This window comes from Eptesicus fuscus, chromosome 8 (genome assembly GCF_027574615.1).
Source record: "Eptesicus fuscus isolate TK198812 chromosome 8, DD_ASM_mEF_20220401, whole genome shotgun sequence".
Taxonomy (NCBI): Eukaryota; Metazoa; Chordata; class Mammalia; order Chiroptera; family Vespertilionidae; genus Eptesicus; species Eptesicus fuscus.
In genome coordinates, this window is record NC_072480.1 from 65,092,555 (window position 1) to 65,114,377 (window position 21,823).

The 21,823-nt window shown below is 42.0% G+C and overlaps 1 protein-coding gene across 6 annotated transcripts in view; it reads left to right on the forward strand.

Moving 5' to 3' along the window:
• The window catches only part of PCCA (propionyl-CoA carboxylase subunit alpha), a 381,582-nt gene that overhangs the window by 173,601 nt on the left and 186,158 nt on the right, over nucleotides 1–21,823 (forward strand). For 5 of the 6 annotated variants that reach the window (XM_054719911.1, XM_054719915.1, XM_054719912.1 and 2 more), the window contains one exon: nucleotides 575–725. The exons of the other annotated variant lie outside the window; for it this stretch is intronic. In XM_054719911.1, coding sequence (XP_054575886.1) covers nucleotides 575–725 — 151 coding nt within the window. The remainder of the gene's footprint in view (nucleotides 1–574; nucleotides 726–21,823) is intronic. 6 annotated transcript variants of the gene reach the window in all.

Here is a 21,823-nt window from a genome sequence, read left to right on the forward strand (position 1 = left end):
TGGCAGGGGAGGTCATTTGGGGGCGAGATCATGCCGGCAGGGGAGGGCAGTTGGGGGTGAGATGAGGCTGGAAGGGGAGGGCAGTTGGGGCGAGATCAGGCCAGCAGTGGAGGGCAGTTGGGGGCAATCAGGCTGGCAGGGGAGCAGTTAGATGTTAATCAGGCTGGCAGGGGAGTGGTTAGGGGCTGATCAGGCTGGCTGGCAGAAGCGGTTAGGGGCAATTTGGCAGGCAGGCAGGTGAGCGGTTAGGAGCCAGCAGTTCCGGATTGTGAGAGGGATGTCCGACAGGGATTGGGCCTAAACCAACAGTCAAACATCCCCTGAGGGGTCCCAGATTGGAGAGGGTGCAGGCTGGGCTGAGGGGACCCCGCGTCCCATCTCCCCCCCCACCCCCCAGTGTACGAATTTTCTGCACCGGGCCTCTAGTATAAGTATATGTGAAGCATATAATATGAAATCTTAAATTGATACAGATGATCAGATCTGTGTGTACTTTAAGGACTTTTTTTATATAATGTACACAAAAGATAACTTGATTTTTGTTTAAAACATTTCACTCTTTCTGTACTTGCAGCATTTTTCTGGATTCTGAGACTCGGAGAGCAATGGGAGAGCAAGCTGTAGCTCTTGCCAAAGCAGTTAAGTATTCTTCTGCTGGAACCGTAGAGTTCCTTGTGGACTCAAAGAAGAATTTTTATTTCTTGGAAATGAATACCAGACTCCAGGTAACAAAAACTCAGTTTCTTATTCCTCTCCATGACTCTATACTTAAATCTTCCTCGCTTACCCCTTTTTGTATTTTATAAAAGTTAAAAATCAACTTCAGAAAATGTTAAATAAAGACTTAGTTTTTATGCTTTGCTATGACATCTGTTAGGAATGATGGATAATGTCAAGTTAATTTGGTGGCCAGGATCTAGCCTTCTGTTTTGTTACTGTTAATACTTCATATGGGAAATTCTACTTTTTAAAAATTTTTTATTGAACCTCTCTCGATGAACTACTCTAGATATGATAAATAGAAAGGGATTAAGTACTTACACATCTTTGGAAGGGATAATGAAAGAAGGGCACCTAGAATGAGCTTCTAAAAATGACTCTCAGAACAACATCACCAACCTGGCTTCCAGAACAGCCATTTCTGCCAGTTACAAGGTTGAGAAATCTAGTGGCTGCCCCTACAGCTGTTGACTTTAGGGATATACTTCCTTCTGGGTTGATTTTCTTCACACTTTCCTTTTTCTTTTATTTAAATTGTGAACTATAAATAAACATAGAGAAACTTACCTAAAATACAAACTAATAGTTAAACAAATTATTATAAATAAAAATCCATGTAAGCATAATATGGGTCTAGAAGTACAAAATTGTGAGCACTTTGGCCTTGCTCCCATCCCCTCCCCCCCCTTCTCCCCTTCTCAGCTCTTCCTCCTTCTCCTTTCCTAGAGCTGTGTACTATTCTGACCTTATTCTAAACACCTCCCTGCATTTCTCTGTAGTTCTTCCTTTGAAATGTACACACCTAAGTAGTATAAATAATTTTGCCTGTTTCTTTTTTTTTTTAACTTTAAATCAGTGGGATCATATATTACACTAGAAGCCCGTTGCACGAAGTTTCAGACTTTCCTTCACCTGGCTGCCAGCACCAGTTTTCCGCCAGCACCAGTTTTCCTCTGGCCACCCGCGGATCGGAGCGCCTCCAGCCAGCGCCATCGGTCACCTGGCGCCATTTCCTCTGGCCACCCGCCGATTGGAGCGCCTCCCAAAGGCTGGGGGTGGGACTCGGGGTGGCCGATGGCGCTGGCTGGAGGCGCTCCGATTGGCAGGTGGCCAGAGGAAAACTGGTGCTGGCGGAAAACTGATGCCGGCAGCGATGCAATCGGCCACCCTGAGTTCTGCCACCGGCGCCTTCTGCCGGCCCCATGGGTCCTCCCACAGCGCTGGGCGTTTAGGCTGGTGAGAGGAGCGGGGGGCGGGGACTTGCGAGTCCCCGCCCCCTGCTCCTCCCGCCAGTCAATCGGCCACCCTGAGTCCCGCGCCTCCAGCTGGCCCAATCATGGGCGTAGTGGAGTGATGCAATTTGCATATTACCTTTTTATTATGTAGGATAATTTTTTTGTACCTGGCTTCTTTTCTCAATATTATGCTTAGGAGAATCAACCTTGTTGTTTTATGTAACACCCAAATGGTACTCCTTTGAAGAAAATGCTACTATTTATCTGTTTTACTTCTTTTACTTGTGGATATTTAGTTTGTTTCTAGTTTTTTGCAGTTTGTATTAGTTTGCTAGGGCTCTAGTAACAAAGTATCAGAAACAGGGTGGCTGAAACAATAGAAATTTACTTTCTCAAGTTTCAAGAGGCCAGAAGTCTGAAATCAAGGTGTTGGTTTCTTCCTGGGGGCTCTCAGGAAGAATCTGTTCTCTGCTTCTCTCCTAGCTTTTAGTAGCTGCCAACAAACTTTGGCATTCCTTGCCTTGTTGGCAGCATAACTCCAATCATCACATGGCATTATCCCTTGTGTTTCTATGTCCAAAGACCACCCCCCTTTTTTAGTAAGGATACTAGTCATTGATTTAGGCCCCACTCAAATCCAGTATGACCTCATTTTAACTTCATTACATCTGCCAAGACCCCATTTCCAGATAAGGTCACATTCATAGGTTCTGAGCAGACAAACGTTTTCAGGAGACACGATTTAATCCAGTACATAATTCAAAACCACATGTGTCAATAATTCATTAAGCTGTACATACATGTGTTGTATATACTTTTCTCTTTGTATGTTATATTTAACAATAAAAAATTTTTAAAGATAAAACACATATGGTCTATAGCAGCGATTTTCAACCTTTTTTTAAAATCTAGTAGCACATATAAACTAATTACTAAAATTTTACCGCACAGCAAAAAATATATATTTTTGCTGATGTAACAAAAAAGGTATAATTTTGATTTATTTAAAAAATAATAATTACCTACCCTTTGTGCTCCAAAGTTACTTTTTAAAAAATCAGGTGCCTATACTTGTATATAAGGATTTCTGATACCAAGAATTAACCAGTCAGACGGAACCTAACTATGTATGTGATGTGACTAGTAAGATGCAACTCTGTTATAGGTCCTATATATTTACTAGAGGCCCGGTGCATGAAATTCATGCACGGGTTGTGTGTGTGTGTGTGTGTGTTTCCCTCAGCCCACCCTGCACCCTCTCCAATCTGGGACCCCTCTAGGGATGTCCGACTGCCCATTTAGACCCGATCCCGGTGGGTCGGGCCTAAACGGGCAGCCGGACATCCCTCTTACAATCCGGGACTGCTGGCTCCCAACCGCTCGCCCACCTGCCTGCCTGCCTGCCTGATTGCCCCTAACCACTTCTGCCTGCCAGGCTGATCACCTCCTAACCACTCCCCTGGCAGCCTGATCGATGCCTAACTGCTCCCCTGCCAGCCCAATTGCCCCTAACTGCCCTCCCCTACCAGCCTGGTCGCCCCTAACTGTCCTCCCCTTCAGGCCTGGTCACCCCCAATGGCCCTCCCCTTCAGGCCTGGTCGTCCCCAATGGCTCTCCCCTGCTGGCCCCGTCACCCTAACTGCCCTCCTTTGCCAGCCTGGTCACCTCTAACTGCTCTCCCCTACCGGCCCAGTTGCCCCTAACTGCCCTCCCTGCTGGCCTGGTCACCCCCAACTGCCATCCCATGCAGGCCTGGTCACCCCTAACTGCCCTCCCCTGCTGGTGTGGTCGCCCCCAGCTGCCCTTCCCTGCAGGCCTGGTTCACTCCCCCAACTGCCATCCCCTGCAGGCCTGGTCACCCCTAACTGCCCTCCCCTGCTGGTCTGGTCGCCCCCAACTGCCCTCCCCTGCAGGCCCTATTGCCCCTAACTGCCCTCCCCTGCCAGCTTGGTCCCCCCCAACTGCCCTCCCCTGCAGGCCTGGGTCCCCCGCAACTGCCCTCCCCTGCAGGCTTGGTTCCCCCCAACTGCCCTCCCTGCAGGCCTGGTCCCCCCCAACTGCCCTTCCCTGCAGGCCTGGCCACCCCTAATTGCCCACCCCTGCTGGCCTGGTCATCCCTAACTGCCCTCCCCTGAAGGCCTGATTGCCCCCAACTGCCCCCCCTTGCAGGCCTGGTCCCTCCCAACTGCCCTCCCCTGCTGGCCATCTTGTGGTGGCCATCTTGTGTCCACATGGGGGCAGCCATCTTTGACCACATCGGGGCGGCCATGTTGTGTGTTGGAGTGATGGTCAATTTGCATATTACCTTTTTATTATATAGGATGGTTCAAGACAGGGCATTCACACCATGGCTATTATTGTGTTGACTGTTGCCTTTTTTTTTTACTTGACAATCTAAGGGAAAAGAGGTCAGTGCTTCTGAGTAAATAGTCAGGTGTTGCATGCTTTAAAAATTCTTATGGCACATGAGTTGAAAATTGCTGGTCTCTAGTGACAGAAAATTAACGGTTGCCTAGGAGTGAGGGTTGCGGGCTGAAGGTTAAGGGGTGTGGGATAGTAGAGAGAGCGATAAGTGGTGCTTGTGCCTGGAAATGGTATCAACTCTCCTTAGGACTTTACTGTGGCTGGGGATGGAGTTGAGTCATTCCAGGCAGGAGACCCATAGGGATCACTTTTTTTACAGCTGAGTAGTATATTCTATTGTGTACATGTACCACAGCTTTTTTTATCTACTCATCTACTTATGGGCACTGGGCTGCTTCTAAATCTTGGCTATTGTAACGAATGCTGCATTGAATATAAAGGTGCATATATTCTTTTGAATTAGTGTTTTGAGGTTTTTTATTTTCCAGGTATATTTCCGGAAGTGGAATTGCTGGGTCATAGGCAGTTCCATTTTTAATTTTTTGAGGTAACTCCATACTGCTTTCCATAGTGACTGCACCAATCTGCATTCCCAGTGCAGGAAGGAGGGTTCCCTTTTCTCCACATCCTCGCCAACACTTGTTGTTTGTTGATTTATTGATGGTAGCCATTTTGACAGGTGATATCTGAGGTTGATATCTCATTTTATTTTTAATTTGCACTTCTTTGATGATTAGTGATGTTGAGCATCTTTTCATACGTCTCTTGTCCATATGTATGTCCTTTTTGGAGAAGTGTCTATTCAGGTCTTTTGCCCATTTTTAAATTAAATTGTTTGTGGTTTTGGTATTGAGTTTTATTAAGTTCTTTAGTAATTTTGGATATCAACCTCTTACCAGAGGTATCATTGGTGAATATGTTAAGGATTGTTTTCTGTTGTTCTTTTTTGGCCTTGGTCTTAACTCATTCTTTGTATCTTAAAGGCAGATTTCTTCAGTGGTCCTGTTCCTCTCCTAGTGGTGGGGAACCTAATAGTCTAGGCCCAAAATAATTTTCGGCCCCAGTGGTTATATTCTGCATGATATATCTTGTTTCATCCTTTTACTCTCTACTTATCTACATTCAGATATTTTACATGTGTCACTGTAAGCAGTGGGTAATTTTTTTTTTAACCAAATCTTATCTCCAAACCATTTGCTCCATAGAAAGTTAATGTAAATTGTGATATATTTGAGTTTAAATTTACAGTCTTTAAAATGCTATCTTTTTCTTCCAACTCTGTAGTTTTTCATCTTCTTGTTTGCTTTTGCAATATTTATCATTTAATTTTGTGCCTGTATTAGTTTGGGAGTTATATATACTTCTTCTAATCATTTGGTAGGACCTATACATATGTAATAGCATACATCCTTATCTTATTAAAGTTTGATATCAATCAGTATCTTTTCACCTGCCATACCAGACTGTGTAAGGACCTTTGAGTATTTTAATTTTTTTTAACCCTCTCCTGGTTAACTGTGCAATTATCCATCACAGGACATTCTCTTTTTAGTTTAAATAGCTAGCATTCATTTAGTTCTACCCACTTATTTAACCTTTTTCTTTTCTCCTTACTTACTCCTGGAAATTTCTTTAAATGTTTTGTAAGGAAAATACTCTGGTTTTTTTCTTTACTCTCTACTGTTACTACCACACTCATAATTCTGACCACCAAATGCATGGGTGTTCTCCCATACTGGCCAATTCTCTGCCACTAGCTGATTGTACTAAAGTTCAATGCAGTTAAATTGAATCTACCTTGAGTTAGCATCAGATCCCTCAACTTAAGGCCTCATCGCACAAGACTGAAGATGCCAGTCACAAATTCTAGGTTCTCACCTGTACTTCTGACTGACTAGCTATAAATCGGGGTTCCCACTACCTCCTCCTCAGGTCTGATTGTTTGCTAGAACAACTCACAGAGCTCAGAGAAATACTTATTTACATTTGCTGGCTTATTATGTAGTAAAGGATATGATAAATGATACAGATGATCAACCAGGTGCAGAGATCCATAGGGCAAGGTGTGGAAGAGTCCCAAACACAGAGCTTTGTCCCCATGCAATGGGAGTGTACCACCCTCTGGCCATGGATGCGTTTCCCAACCCAGAATTTTTATGGAGGCTTCCTCACCTAGGCATAATCGATTATGAACTCATTTTCCAACCCTTCTCCTTTTCTCTGGAGGATGGATGTGGGATGGAAAATTCCAAGCTTTTAATCTTGGCTTAGTCTTTTTAGAGACCAACCTCCATCCAGGAGCCCAAGAATTATCTCATTAGCACTGAAGGTGCTCTGCTCAGTCAAGAAATTATAAGAAACTCCGTGTCAGGAACCAGGATCAAAGACCAAATATTAGCAGGAACCAGAGTCGGAGACCAATATATTCCTTATTTCACAGGTTTGCTTGTGGTAAACTCTTTGTTGACAGCTAGTGACTTTAATTTATCTTTATTCATGAAAGCTGTTTTTACTCTGGGAATTAGTTTGTCAGTATTTTGTATCAACTCATTGAAGATATTCTTCTTCTGTCTTTGGTTATATCTGGTGAGACTTCAGCTCTAATTCTACCAACTGCTTCTTTGGAGATAATCCTAAATAATAAAAGCCTAATATGCAAATTGACTGAATGGCAGAACAACCAGTTGCTATGACATGCACTGACCAGCAGGGGGCAGACACTCAATGCAGGAGCTGCCCCCAGCCTGCAGGCCCCAGGCCAGCCAAGGTGGGTGCCAGCAGGGGCCCCCCCCGATCGCCCCACTGGTCACCACACAGATTGGCCCTGATCGCCATTGAGGCCTAGGAACCCTACCCGTGCACAAATTTTGTGCACCGGGCCTCTAGTTACTTTTATATTTTAATGGCATTTATGAACTTCTCTTTCTTCTTAAGATTTTCTTTGATAAATGCACATATGTATTTGGAATTCATTGACTTTCTTGAGTCTATGGATTAATATCTTTAAATATTTTTGGAAAATTCTCCACCATTATCACTTTTGACATAATCTCTTTCCCTTCCTTATTGATTTCCAGTCATTTATATATAGAAAATTTTATGTTAGACCTTAATATATCTTTTGTATTTCTTACTCTCTTTGATATCTTTCATCTTTTTTGGACATTTTCTTCTGATCTATCTTTTTTACTATCTCTTGAGCTGTACTTAACTACCCATTTAATTTCTAGTTTTATTTGTTCATATTTCAGTTCTAGAATTTTTATTTGGTTCTTTAAAAATGTTTCAAACTTATCTCTTTTCATCTTCTAACCAAAATTTTAAATTTAGCTTTTATTTCTTTGAACATAATTTACTTATTTGTTTTGTAGTGTGTGTCTGTTCATTTCAGTATCCGAAGCCTAATGACTTGTGGGAACTGTTGTCTGTGCTGCTTCTTGGTTGTGATGTCTGGTTCCTTGTATGCCTTCTCATCTTTAACTGTATACTAATTATTTAAAAATTGTTCTTATTAACAAATTGAAAACTAGAATGATGTATTCTTTCATGTAGATATTTTTCAATTTTTCTGCCACATGCCTGTGAACAGTAGTAATTTGTGGGTACAGTATTCTAAGTGTGAAGTTCCTTGGACTCCTGAGGGCACACAAAGGCCAGCTGCAGTTCTAGAGAATAGTTTGTTTTATTCTAGTTCACTCACCGTGAGGTTGCATTCCTTCATGGCCTCAACTTAAAGCGAGGATGATTTATCAATGTCCTTTCCCTGGTCTTTGTGGTTTAGTTGTACGTTTAATTTCTCGATGCTACCAGAAATATAGCTTAGATATGTAGTTGTATTTTCCTGGAATGTTAAATGCCTATAAGTAAAAATGGTGTTGAGTATTGGATTTATGTCTCCTTGTTGAATTTTGGCTGATAATTTCTTCCTATGTTCTTAGTCAGGGGTCCTCAAACTTTTTAAACAGGGGGCCAGTTCACTGTCCCTCAGACCGTTGGAGGGCCGGACTATAGTTTAAAAAAAACTATGAACAAATTCCTATGCACACTGCACATATCTTATTTTGAAGTAAAAAAACAAAATGGCAAAAACACCCGCATGTGGCCCGCGGGCCGTAGATTGAGGACACCTGTTCTTAGTGTTTTGATAATATTTTTTAAAAGACGCCCATCCCTAAATGCTACCTAGGCCCAAGTAATTGTGAGCACAAGTCCCAAGAGGATGGATTTAGAGGTACATTATACCTGTGGATTAGATAAATGTGTGCCCCGAGTCTTAACACCCCTCACCCCAAACCAACAACAAACACTAGTAACTACATGTTGGAATATGGTTTCAGAAAACTCCTAAACTCACCCATTCTTGCCAGTGGGAAACCTGCAGAATCATGGCCTGTGCCTCACTGCTGCCTTACTTTTCCCTTTCAAATCTCATGCATATGAGTTTGATAGACACATCCAAAATCTCTTCCAGTTGCACTGAGAACCTCAGCTGCAAGGGAGTCTGGGAATAGAGTTTTTATCCTATTGTCTTCTGTAGAATAAGGGAGTACCCTAGAAGGAGTTTGGAGTGAAGGTTGAGTACCATCCACCATTTTCATATGAATATCTCAAGCATTTTAATCTATGTTATGTGTACAAAACTAAAAACATTGCCCTATTGTAATTATAAAGTATAACTATCAAATAATGGAACTGATTTTTTAATTTACTATGGTAGAAATTATATAGATGCATTTTGAGAGTAATATAAATATTTATAGAATTTATATAGGTATTAACTCAGTAGTGGTTAAAACTTATGATACTTCCTTTTGGAATTCCTTATTTAACCTATATTCTGTTGTGAATGTCATCAGAAGTTACAGAATTTTACCCTTTTTGAAATTAATTTAATTTTGATTAAAAGTATTTCTTTATAACTAAATTATCTAATTAGATAATTAGCTGGGAAATCATGTTTTTGATTAAAATGGAGACTTTATTATGCCATGATGAGAATAATAGCTTGTAATATGAATCTGAAGGCAATTTGAAGTGACTACAAAACATTTGTATTTTATTCCAGACAAAAGAGGTATTAAATTTGTTTAGTTTGGGTACTGTACCAGAACTTATTGAATTAATAACCAGTGTCCTTTTTTTAGGGCATTTTGTTACTATGTTCTTGTGGCTTTTAAAGAGAAAAAAAATTTGTTTCTCGCTCATTTATCTCAGCCCATAAGTATTTTCAAGTTTGCCTCATTGTTGTTTTGATATAGGACCACCAAAAGTTGATCTTTATAACAAGTAATTCTATTCATTCAGTCAATTTCATTTAGGTATTGTATCTTGGATGGCTTGGTAGGAAATTACGTTGTATATCGTCAAAAAAGATTATAAATAAATTTCAGGAAAAAATTTAAATCGAAGAATTTCATCTCATGAGATCTGCCAGTACTAAATTCTATTGTATTTACTATCACACTTTGATATATTTGTGTCTCCTAGTTAATGTTTAATATTTCTTTTCCTTTTTGTATTTACTTTTAGTGACAGTAATCCTTTCCGTTACCAAACAAATGAATTTTGGCACTTTTAGAATGTATTTGTGTGCTGGGGAATATTTGGTGGCAGAGGCTGAACTGAATGGAGGCATGAGAGAAGAATCTAGGATTTCAAAGTGTGTAGAAAGCCGTTCTTACATATTTCAAAGACTTCTTTCTGATATCATTTAAATATTTCAAAATTTCTTTTACTAGATCATCTCTTTCAAATTTTGCTACTCACTTTAAATTATAATGTTTAAGGTACATTCACCAAGTTCTTTATCTTGTAAGATATATGTTATCGCTAATTAGTGTTTCAGTTTGAGACTGGAGGGCTATAATCCCCCCTCTCACCTCCTCAAAATTTCCTGATTGAACTGTCACTTTTTCTAGAATCAGAACTAAAACTTTTTTTTTCTGGTAACAGAAATGTGAGAAGTATGTTTTGCTGGATTTCCTTAAGAGCACAATTGTTAGAGAACAGAAAGAGTTCATCCTCCGGGCACTAGCAGAGCCAAACACTAGAAACTGAGAATTGCAGTGGAGAAAGATTGGCTATTTTATTGATGAATGGTGCCATCCAGGAGAGCAGGAAGCTAATGCTCAGAAGCCTCAACTCCCCAGTGGCGTATAGGTTGCAGATTATACGGGGCAAAATCATAAGATACTGTGGGTTAGTGATTGGGGTGTGCTGGAAGCTGAATGGTGGAGGTGAGGTAAGGGTAATGAATCATTTCTTCAGGTCTAGAGGACAGCTCTGAGGTCTGTTCTGGTGTCCCTCTGTCTGGTTTCATGAGAAAGTAATGAGGAGGTCATTTCACCTTAGGGCTTAGGGACTGAAACATAACTTATAACTTAGGTCAAGATGTCATCTTCAGCTTGCCAGGGATACACACTGTGTGGGCCTTAGGTCCAGGCTACTGTCTTTTGCTACCTTGAGGACTGTTTATTATCCAAGGGAAAGGCTAGGTCTCTGAGGATGGTATTGGTGTGTATGTAGAAAGAGATGGGGGTGGTGGTGGTGGTGGAGGGGGGGTGATTTCTAGAGCTAGGATTTAAAACTAAATTTAATCAATGCCATAAGGACCCTAGGTTTCAAAATTTGATATAATAAATGGAGTTTCTCCTTAAAGAGATATAACACCGAGAAAGTCACCAGGTTTGATATATGAATACTTGGTTCAATTGACAGGTTATTTTTCTTAGTCTGATCAGAATTTATGTATCAGAATAGCCTAAATGCTTGTTGTCAGTTTTTAAAGTCACTGGTTTTTTGGTTGCTTAAAGATAAAATTCAAATACTTCATCATCAATAGTCCCTTTTCCCTGTGTCCTTAATCTCCCCTGGGAGCCTTCTTTCCTGCTAAAGCCTTACTGGTTAGGAGAGACCCCTTTTCCTGAATGCACCATTCAGTTTGACCTCTGTGTGCCTTTACCACGTGATTTTCTTTAGTCTATTCACTTACTGTCGTAGAAGCTCACATATATGTCCACCCATACACATCTCACCGGTTCCCTTTTTTCTGCATATGAAAGATGGTTAGCTAGAAGGTGAGATACTCTACTCAAAATATGATTTTGTTCAAATGCTATTTTAATGAACTAAGTAAAATATAATTTTGCATAAATAACTTTGTTTCTTATTTTATTGAATGATAATAATAAGAATTAGTAATACTTGATAAAAGAAACAAATACTTGAAAAAATAGTGATGCATTGGAAAAGTAACTCTCCATTACCACATTTTTATCAATACATTTATTTGGTTTCTTCCAGAAGCCTATATTTCCTGATAGGATTAACAAATAAATCCATATATATAAAGCGTAAGTGACCAGTCGACCAGCCGGCCGGTAGCTGTGACGTGCACTGACCACCAGGGGGCAGACACTCAATGCAGGAGTGGAAACCACAGGCATGGAAACATGGAACAGACTGATGAATCTCAGAGGGAAGTGGGGAGGGAAGAGGGCAGGAAGAGATTAACCAAAGATCTTATATGCATACTAGACACATATGTCTAGCATGGCCTGTGGGGACCGGGGGCTCTCTGACATCCCTCGAGTGGTCCCGGATTGTGAGAGAGCACAGGCCAGGCCGAGGGACCCCACTGGTGCATGAATATGTGCCCCTAGTATAGTTATAAAAACATAACAGATATGATTTGTAGCTGTTATTCTCTTATCTATTTTCTATATTTTTGTTTTTGTATATTGTTTTTTTCTTCCTATGCTGAAATTTTTTATTTTTATCTTGTGGTTGAATTTTTAAATCTCTTTTCATTTTCGATATTGTGATGTGCTTAGGCTTCTTCTACCCTATGATAAATTAAATATTTTTCTTCTATGTTTTCTTCTAGTACTTATTTTATTTTTCCTGGTGAAATTTTCACTTCATGTGGTATATATTTTTTAAATGACTACCTGATTGCCACAACCATTACTGAATAATCATTTTTTTCTGCACTAATTACAAGTCACATTCATTATACACTGAATTCTCATATGTATACTGATTTATATACTTGACTGTTTTCTTTCTTTCTTCTCCCCTCCTCCCCATTCATGTGCTAGTACCATACTGTTTTAGACATCTTATCTATACACTAGGGGCCCAGTGCATGAATTCATACACCTTGAAAGGAACTGTGGGCTGTGAAGCTGCGGTGGGCACAGGGGCAGGTCTCGGCCCATCCTCTGTGCCCCTGCCCGGCCCCTCCTACTGCGGCCCCTGATCCCCTGTCTGCCAGCGGCCCTGCTCCTGGCACCACCCCTCCCACAAGCTGATGATGTCGGCCCGCTTGCACCCACTGATGGTGAGGAGCAATTGGAGCCGGCACCAGCAGGGGTGCGAGTGGGGCCGGCACCGTCAGCAGGTGCGAGTGGTGGATGCTGCCCTGATCGCCCCTCAGGAGCAGGGGGAGGTGGAGAAGCCCTCAGGGGCAATTGGGGCTGGCAGCTGCTGCTCACAACCGCTGCCAGCACCAAGTGATCGGGACTGGAGCCAGGTGCCAGCAGCAGGTGCGAGCGGTGGCTCCGGTGCCAACAGTGGGTGCGAATGGGGCCAGCACTGGTAGTGGGTGCGAGCACCTGGTGGGACCGTGGTGTGCGGGAGTGAAGAATTTTCAGTAACCACCAGAGGCTCACCCTGATGACAGTGACCAGCGCCCTGCCTTGGTCTAGCGCCCCCACTCACCTGCTCCACCATCCTGCCATAGTCCATGCCTGCCATGTTCTGTGCGTGCCCCCTGGTGGTCAGCTCACGTCATAGCAACCAGTTGTTCGGTTTTTCGATTGTTCCGCCGTTCGTCTATTTACATATTAGGGTTTCATATATATATATTATAATATAGCATTGAAGAAGACAGTTCCTTCCTTTCTCATTATTCTTATTTTCTCATAAGATGTTTTTGAATTAGCTTACTTTATTTACATTTAACAAAAGAAATTAAAATGGATTTACTGGACTATTAGATAAACGTTTCTAATTTTTCACAGAGATATTAATTTCTAAAGGATGTTCTTAATAAGAAAAAATTATTATAAAAACCACTTATATTTTTGTCATGATATTTCTTCATATCCCAGTGGGAAAGAATGTATTGTTTCCCTTTTGCAAAAATGAATGGAAATTGGCATATTTATATTTAAGCCTGCTATCTTTCCTCCCTAAGTCTCCATTTTTGCTGTTTTTATTGTTAGTTTTACATTATTACATTACTTGCTTTTCTGTAAGCATGAGTCTCTCAGTGTTTTCATGTGACTTTTGTATTTTAACTTGTTTTCATGGTCACCAGTGCTAGGTTAATCAGTTCTTCATTTTGATTCACCTCATGGTTAGGTTTTGTGTTTTATTATTATTATTTTAAACCAAGGACTTATTTTTGAAAGATATCAATGGGTAATGTATTCTTTTAATTCTTAGATGTTTGATCAGGTTATTCTTATATTTCAAGAACTTTCACTTGAGTATAAAATTATGGGGTCTGAAACAACTGAATTAACATGTTACTGGTTTCTTGACCCAATACCAACTATTGAGTAACTACCAAAACTCACACAAAAGAAAAAAAATGAAAGAAAGAAAGAAAGAAAGGAAAAGAAAGAAAGGAGCAATGAAAATCATTTGGAAGAGAGAGGCTCTTTGAATTGATGTGGGGAACTTCAGTTGTGTGCAGGAGCAGCCAGCACTGCTGCTGGAGGAAAAGGCGGGAGAAAGCTGTCTCTGCCTTTGTGCAGGGACAGTGATGGCCTCCCCTCACAGGGGAGCTGGTTCCATGGCTGTGACCAATTTTAGGGATGTTAGTTGATTCTTTTAATATTTTTTATATCTTTTTAATAGGTATATTTATATTGGTCCTGGATTTTCTATTTTTTTTTCTATCAGCCAACCCCTCCTCCCCCCTGCTTTGTGAAAGTGGACATATGTCATTGCCTGCCTTGCCACACTCACTATACAGATGCACACTTCCCGTTCTCTTACCACTTTGTTATCATGCTTGGGGTTAGCTCAATGTTTGTATTTTATTATGACCACAGTGTGAATGCTGTTTACAGTGGTCCATGTTGTTACCTAAGATTACTTTCCTACACCATTTTGTTTTAGTTTTATGAGGTGGTGGGGCTTAGTTTTTCATATGTTTATCACTGATTTACCTACAAACTTGCCCTATATTTCATTATATTAGAATACATTGAGTTTTCTGTCACTCGCCATTCTGTAGAAATCCTAGCTCCCTTTGATCTGCTATAGTCTGGCCTGTCTCCGTTTGCATTTTGGCTTTCTAGCTGAGTTGTACTCTTTTCTTGTCTTAAGGATTACCTTCACTTTTCTTGTTTGGATTTCTTTTTTCCTGGAATTATTTCCCTCCCTCCCTCCCTCCCTCCCTCCCTTCCTTCCTTCCCTTTCCTTCCTTCCTTCCTTTAAAATTTAAATTCTTTATTGTTGAAAGCATTATGTCTCCTTTTCCCCCCATTGACCTCTCCCAACCACTCCCACCCCCCAGTACATGCCCTCAACCCCCTACTGTCTATGTCCATGGGTGTGTCCATGGGTTATGCTTGTATGCATGCATACATATTATTGAGGTGACATTGGTTAATATTTTTTCTTTTTTTGACCTGGATTTTTGTCTTAAACACAGTTGGTTTATTCCTTTTTTTTTTTCCTGGAGTATATCTTTCAGTAGCGTCCTGAGAACCAATAAGTACATAGGAGCTAAATTTCATGAGAATTTGAATAAATGGAAATAACTGTATTAACTTATTGTTGAAAAAAAGCTTTTATTGTGGTGTAATTTGGATTTCATAACATTCACCCATTTTAAAGATACAAATACAGTAAACTAAATGTTTATATCCCTTCTCTCCAAAATCCATATGTTAAAACATATCTCCCCCAACAATTCCTCCCCCCTATGTGATGATATTTAGGGGTAGGGACTTTGGGTGGTGATTAGGTTATGAAGGTATGACCCTCATGAATGGGATTTGTGCCCTTATAAAAGAGGCCCCATTGAACAACCATCCCTCTGCTACCAGGTGAGGACACAGTAAGAGGACTGATGTCTATGAACTAGGAAGTGGCTTCCACCAGACCCTGAATCGGCTGGCACCTTGATCTTGTACTTCCAAGAACTATGAGAGATAAATTTCTGTTATTTGTAAGCCACTCAATGTATGTGATTCTGTTATAGCAGCCCTTACAGACTAGGCAACAAGTCACTCAATGAGTTTTCGTACATTTATAGGGCTGTGCTACTAACAGCAGAATACAATTGTAGATCATTTCCATCACCCCATAAAGATCCCTCTGCACATTTATAGTCACTCTCTTTTTCTATCTCCATTCCAGGCAACCATTAATTTACGTTCTGTTTCTAAAGATTTGCCTTTTCTAGACATTTTATGTAAATTAAATCATAGTGTGTGGTATTTCGTGAATGATTTCTTTTTCTTAGCATGTTTTTTAGGTTTATTTATACTGTAGTGTGTTTCAGTAGTTCATTCTTTTTTATTGCTGAATACTATTTCATTGCATGGATATCATGTTTTACTTATCCACTCACAGGTTGGTGAATATTTGAATTGTTTCTAATTTTGGCTATTATGAATAATGCTGCTATGAACATCCTATATAATAAAAGCCTAATATGCAAATTGTCCTCTCCGGCGGTCATTCGACTGGGAGACTGGGAGTTCGACTGCTCGCTATGATGTGTGCTGACCACCAGGGGGTGGTGCGGAACATGGCGGGGGTCGGCAGTGTGCTGTGATCTCTCACCGGCTACCTGAGGCAGGAGTGATGGGGACGGAGGTGTGGTAAGAATGTGGGGTGTCTGCTGAGCTCACTCTTACTCCCCCTGCTATCTTCCCCCCGGGGCGCCAGGGCTCACAAGTCAGGGAAGCCCCCATGCTCAGGTGATGCACGCCCACGAGGAGCCTGCTCCACACCTGAGTGGCCTCTTCCGGGTGAGCCGGGACCGCAGGGGCCGGTTGGGCTCCCCGTGGGTTTGCGCAGGAGCCGGTCTGCAAGGCTGGCCGGAAGAGAGCATACTGCCCGCCCAGCTTCCATGCAGCGCTGCTGGGCGGCCCAGAGGTCCACACTGTGCCCCAGTCCTCGGCGTCCAGCCATGCTCACCGCATCTCCACATGGGGACTTGGGGGTTTGCGGGGGCCCAGGTGCTGCTCAGGGCCCAGAGGTTGGCTGGGACCTGTCCTTCCACGCCAGACGCTCGTTCTTCAATCACCGGCCAGGCCTAGGGACCGTACCCGTGTACGAATTTCATGCACCAGACCTCTAGTTCTGACATAAGTCTTGTGTGGACAAATTATTTCATTTCTCTTGGATATATACTTGAAGTGGAATTGCTGGCTGTATGGTAAATTATGAAACTGTCAAAATATTTTTTAAAGTGGCTGCACCATTTTACATTTTCATGAATAATGTGTAAGAGTTCTTATTTTTTCGCACTTCAACATCCTCTTGAACAGTAGTTTATTGTATTTTTGATGATAGCAATCATAGTGCATACAAGTACTATTTTATTATGGTTTTAATTTGCATTTCCCTAATGCTTAGTGATATAAAATCTTGCTTCATGTTATTATTGTTCAGTCATGTATCTCCTTTAGTTGAGATGTCCAATTACATCCTTTGCCCATTTTTAAAGTGGTTTGTCTTATCATTATTGAACTGTATGAATTCTTTTTACATTCTTGATGCAGATATATGATTGTAAATATTTTCTCCCAACCTGTGGCTTGTTTTTTTATAAGCACAATTTTTTTTAATTTTGATGAAGCCCAGTTTACCAAGTTTTTCTTTTATGGATTGTGCTCTTGGTATCATACCTAAGAAATCTTTCCCTAAAAGGTTTTCTCCTATTTTCCTCCCTAAAATTTGAGTATAGAATTCTGAATTGGAAAAAATTTTTCTTTAGCATTTTGAATGCTTTGTTTTGCTTTCTTTTAATTTATACCATTGATGTTGAGATGTATTCTGATTCTTGATAATTTGATAAAAATTTTTTTCTCTAGAAGCTTGTAAGATTTTTTCTTTCTCCATAATTGTGGCCAGAACTGCTAGTTGTCTACCAACTACTATTGATAAGGAAAATATGTCTTTTATCTTTTAATTTATTAACAACACAGACTATTTTGGTACATTTCTTTTATACTCCTGGAATAAATTTTAATTGTAGTGATTTTCTTTTTGGTATTCTGTTGGATTTTGTGTGCTGATATAATTACTTTTAATTTTTACTTCTTTTTAAAAATAATGCTTTTACCTCATTTGAATAATAAAATCACATGTATTTTTAGAAATGAACTGTAGGAGTACTGAATATCAAGGAGACAAAAACCATGACTACAGAAGAAATATACTACTTAAGTTAGGACATTAAAATTGTTAAAGATATTGCTTACTTGGTTCAGTGGTCAATTCAAATAGAAACTGCAATTAAGAAATCAAGAGAAGGCTGAGACTAGGTAGGGCAGCAATGAAAGAATTAGGAAAGATGACCAAGGGCAAAGATGTGTCATTAGAGACCAAAGTTAAGATCACCCACACCGTCGTATTTTTAATTACAATGCATGGATTTGAAGATCAAACAGTGAAGAAGGCTGACAGGAAAAAGTTCATCAGAAGTCATTCAGATCATTGCTACTTTCAGTAGGACGGTGTCATTGGCATATCTTGTTATTTTTACTCTTTCTTCCTCTGAGTTTGGCCCAGTTATAAATTTGTGTGTTTTTTTTCAGATGGTACTCTGAACCACAAATTAATAACTGGGCAGCTTTCACTGCTTGTCTTGAATATACTAGTAGTCATTATTTTTAAGGTGAGTGTATAAAAATGGTATGTTGAGACCTGAATATACCTTTGTTGTGTGTGTATGTGTGTGCGTGTATAATTGTTAATTTTCAATTCTAGGTTATTTTTAGATTTCAGTTTTGGGAAAGCAGCTTTTATATAATCTACAAAGTTTATAAAAGTTAGAAAACTCCCAAATAGAATAGAATAATATTTTATGGGATTAAATGCTCAAACATAGCTGGCTTTTCCATATGTATGAGAACAGAGAGCTAAATTGTCCCACTTTTGTTGGATTTTATACAGTTGCTTATAAGTGATTGCTACAGTGAAGGAGGAATCTATTTTTGCCATGGTGTTGCAGAATTTACCAGGTGACTGGAAAATACACAACGAGTACCCGGAGATTCAGGAAAAACTCCTTATTTAAAGCAGCCTGCTGCTTCAGGGGATTCGAAAATTCAAAGCCTGAACAACTTATACGATGAGATTACTCCTTATATACACTGAGTGGCCAGGTTATTATGATCTCTGAACGTATAATAATCTGGCCACTCAGTATATATCCTATGTAATAAAAGGCTAATATGCAAATTGTCCCCTCGACCAGGAGTTCGACCAGCAGGCAGGCTGGCCAACCACCCATGTCCCCCCTCCCCCTGGCCAGGCTGGCCGGACCCACCCATGCACGAATTCACGCACCAGGCCTCTAATATATATAAATATATATGCACTGAGTGGCCAGATTATTATGTGTTTAGAGATCATAATAATCTGGTCACTCAGTGTATATTTCTATATTTAAAGAAAGGACATAATAATCTGCCTGGGAGTCATATGCCCCCAGGACCTGGGAGTCACCCTTGGAATGCGGTCCATCCTTATTCAAGAACTGCCCATTATCATGGAAGCATTAATCTTGTTGTCTAACCCAGCCTGCATAGCTTACTTCCTTAAGTAATTTCAAGTATATTGTATTGGTCTAATTTAGTTCAAGAATATTTCTTTGAGGGAGAGAGAGTAGATCTTTGTGTCACCTCAGGGCCCTTGAGATGTCACAAAGTTATCTGTCAGTTAAATACCCAATTTAAAGATTATCTAATCTTAAATGGGTTTTAACATTAAGGATTTGGTCTTGACTACAGAATTAATCCTTTTCAATCTGGCTAATAAATTGTTATATTCTAATAGTGCCACAGAAGTACAGAATATACTTTGAATGTTATAGAGAAAATACTCGGAAGACATGCCTACTGCCTGCCCATCCCTTGCCGCCTTGCCCCCAAGGGTGCAGAAGTGGTAAAGCTGTGATTACCCCATAGCCAGCTTCTGTTCTGCTTCGGCCAGCCTGTGCAGGTTTGTGACGTCACAGGCAGGCACGAAATTAGCTATTGGTTTGGCCTTTGTTTAAATTTCCCTGGGTTAACATATGTGCAACCTTAAAATTTTACACTTTCAAATTAGTTTTAGAATCTTAAAATTTTAACCCAGCACAGCAAAATGACCTTTGGTTCTGAGTGGCACAAAGTCTACACAGAGGGTTCCCTATATTCATAAACCAGGGAAGAGCAAACTAAAGTCCCTAAAAGATAGCCAGAATTACATCATAGTCATACAGACAGAAATCTCACTAGCTAAGAAACAGGTTAAACAAAGAGACACAAAACATCAGCAAACACTCTGATACCGGCGTGCACAACACACTAAAAGTTCACACCAAGAGCAATGTATTCTGTCCCTGGTTCAGGAACTGCCCCTCCCCAGAATCTCAGCATTCTTTCCAATGGGCTATTTTGGGAGAATGTATCTCTTAGGCCTAGAATTTCTGTTTCCCATCCTTGGTCATAGGTTGGGGGCCCCTGATTTCACGAAGAGATGTCTGCATTGCAGGCAGCAGTCTGGGCCCTTCTTAAAATTCTTTAGGATACATTCTAAGACAGTGGGTTTAGAGGAACTACTCCCCATGTTTGCAGTTAAACTGTGTAATCCCTCTCAGTTAACAGAGACACCGGACAACACAACGTAACTTTTGCTTCCTGCAGACTCTTACATTCACATTCACACACCAGTCAGTCTGAGCTTTGACTTCCACCCATGGAAAGTCCCTGAACTGGGGCAAATATTTTTTCTAAGTGGTGACCAGCCACTTCTTCTGTCCCGAAAGACAGGACTGAACTCACACTGGTCCCCGGGGGAAAAGTCACTGGTCAGACGTCTGGTTCCAGAAAGGGCTTTCCTGTCCTCCTTGGAGTCCACTGGGGCATGAGCGGGAACCCAGAGAGGACTGGGACCGAGTAAGGCACTGGAGGCGCACCGCCCCGTCATTGGGGGGCTTGGTCAAGTGGGCCCACCTGCCAGCTCTTGCACAGTGGTGCTTCAAAGGGGCAACTTGGCTGCGTGTTTCTTGGTCAGGGGACCAAATTATGTTGCAGAATTTACCAGGTGACTGTAAAATACACAGTGAGTACCCGGAGATTCAGGAAAAACCCTTTATTTAGAGCAGCACTGCTGTCTCAGGGGATTCGAAGATCCAAAGCCTGAACAACTAATACAATGAGATTACTCCTGATATATATACTAGAGGCCTGGTGCACGAAATTCGTGCATGGGGGGAGGGGGTGGTCCCTCAGCCCAGCCTGCACCCTCTCCAATCTGGGACCACTCCAGGGATGTCCGACTGCTCTCTCACAATCCAGGACTGCTGGCTCCCAACTGCTAGCCTGCCTGCCTGCCTGCCTGATTGCCCCTAACTGCTTCTGCCTGCCAGCCTGATCACCCCCTAATCACTCCCCTGCTAGCCTGATTGATGCCTAACTGCTTCCCTGCCAGCCTGTTTGTCCCTCCCCTGCAGGCCTGGTACCCCCAACTGCCCTCCCCTGCAGGACTGGTCCCCCTCAACTTCTCTCCCCTGCAAACCTGGGTCCCCCCCAACTGCCCTTCCCTTCAGGCCCGGTCGCCCCCAACTTCCCTCCTCTGCCAGCCTGGTGACCCCTAACTGCCCTCCCCTGCAGGGTTGATCTCCCCCAACTGCCCTCCCTTGCAGGCCTGGTCCCTCCCAACTGCCCTCCCTTGCTGGCCATCTTGTGGCGGCCATCTTTTTTCCACAAGGTGGCAGCCATCTTTGACCACATGGGGGCAGCCATCTTGTGTGTTGGAGTGATGGTCAATTTGCATATTACTCTTATTATATAGGACTAGAGGCCTGGTACATGCAAATTCATGCACTGGAGGGGGGTGTCCCTCTGTCTGGCCTGCCCCCTCTCACAGCCTGGGAGTCCTCAAGGGTGGGAGGCGACCTGGCAATCAGGGGAAGGAGACGCCCCATCACACCTCTGCTGCTGCCACTGCAGGCAGCACAAACCTTGGCCGGCCCCGGTTACCTTAGCCTTGGGCGCCCCTGGGCGGCTGGGCAGCCACCATCCGAGACTTGCCTGCGCCTCGAGCTGGCCCTGGGCGGCTGGGGGGCTGAGGGGACTCTGGAGGCAGACGTGCAGAGCGGCCGGGCCTGCCTATTCACCTGCCGCCCCTGCGGGGCTGAAGGGACTGGGCGCCGCCATCTTGTGCCTATGGGCACCGCCATCTTTGAGGGCGCGGCAGTCTATTAGCATATTCCCTCCTTATTGGCCGTGGGCGCCACCATCTTTGCAATGGTGTGAGGGTCA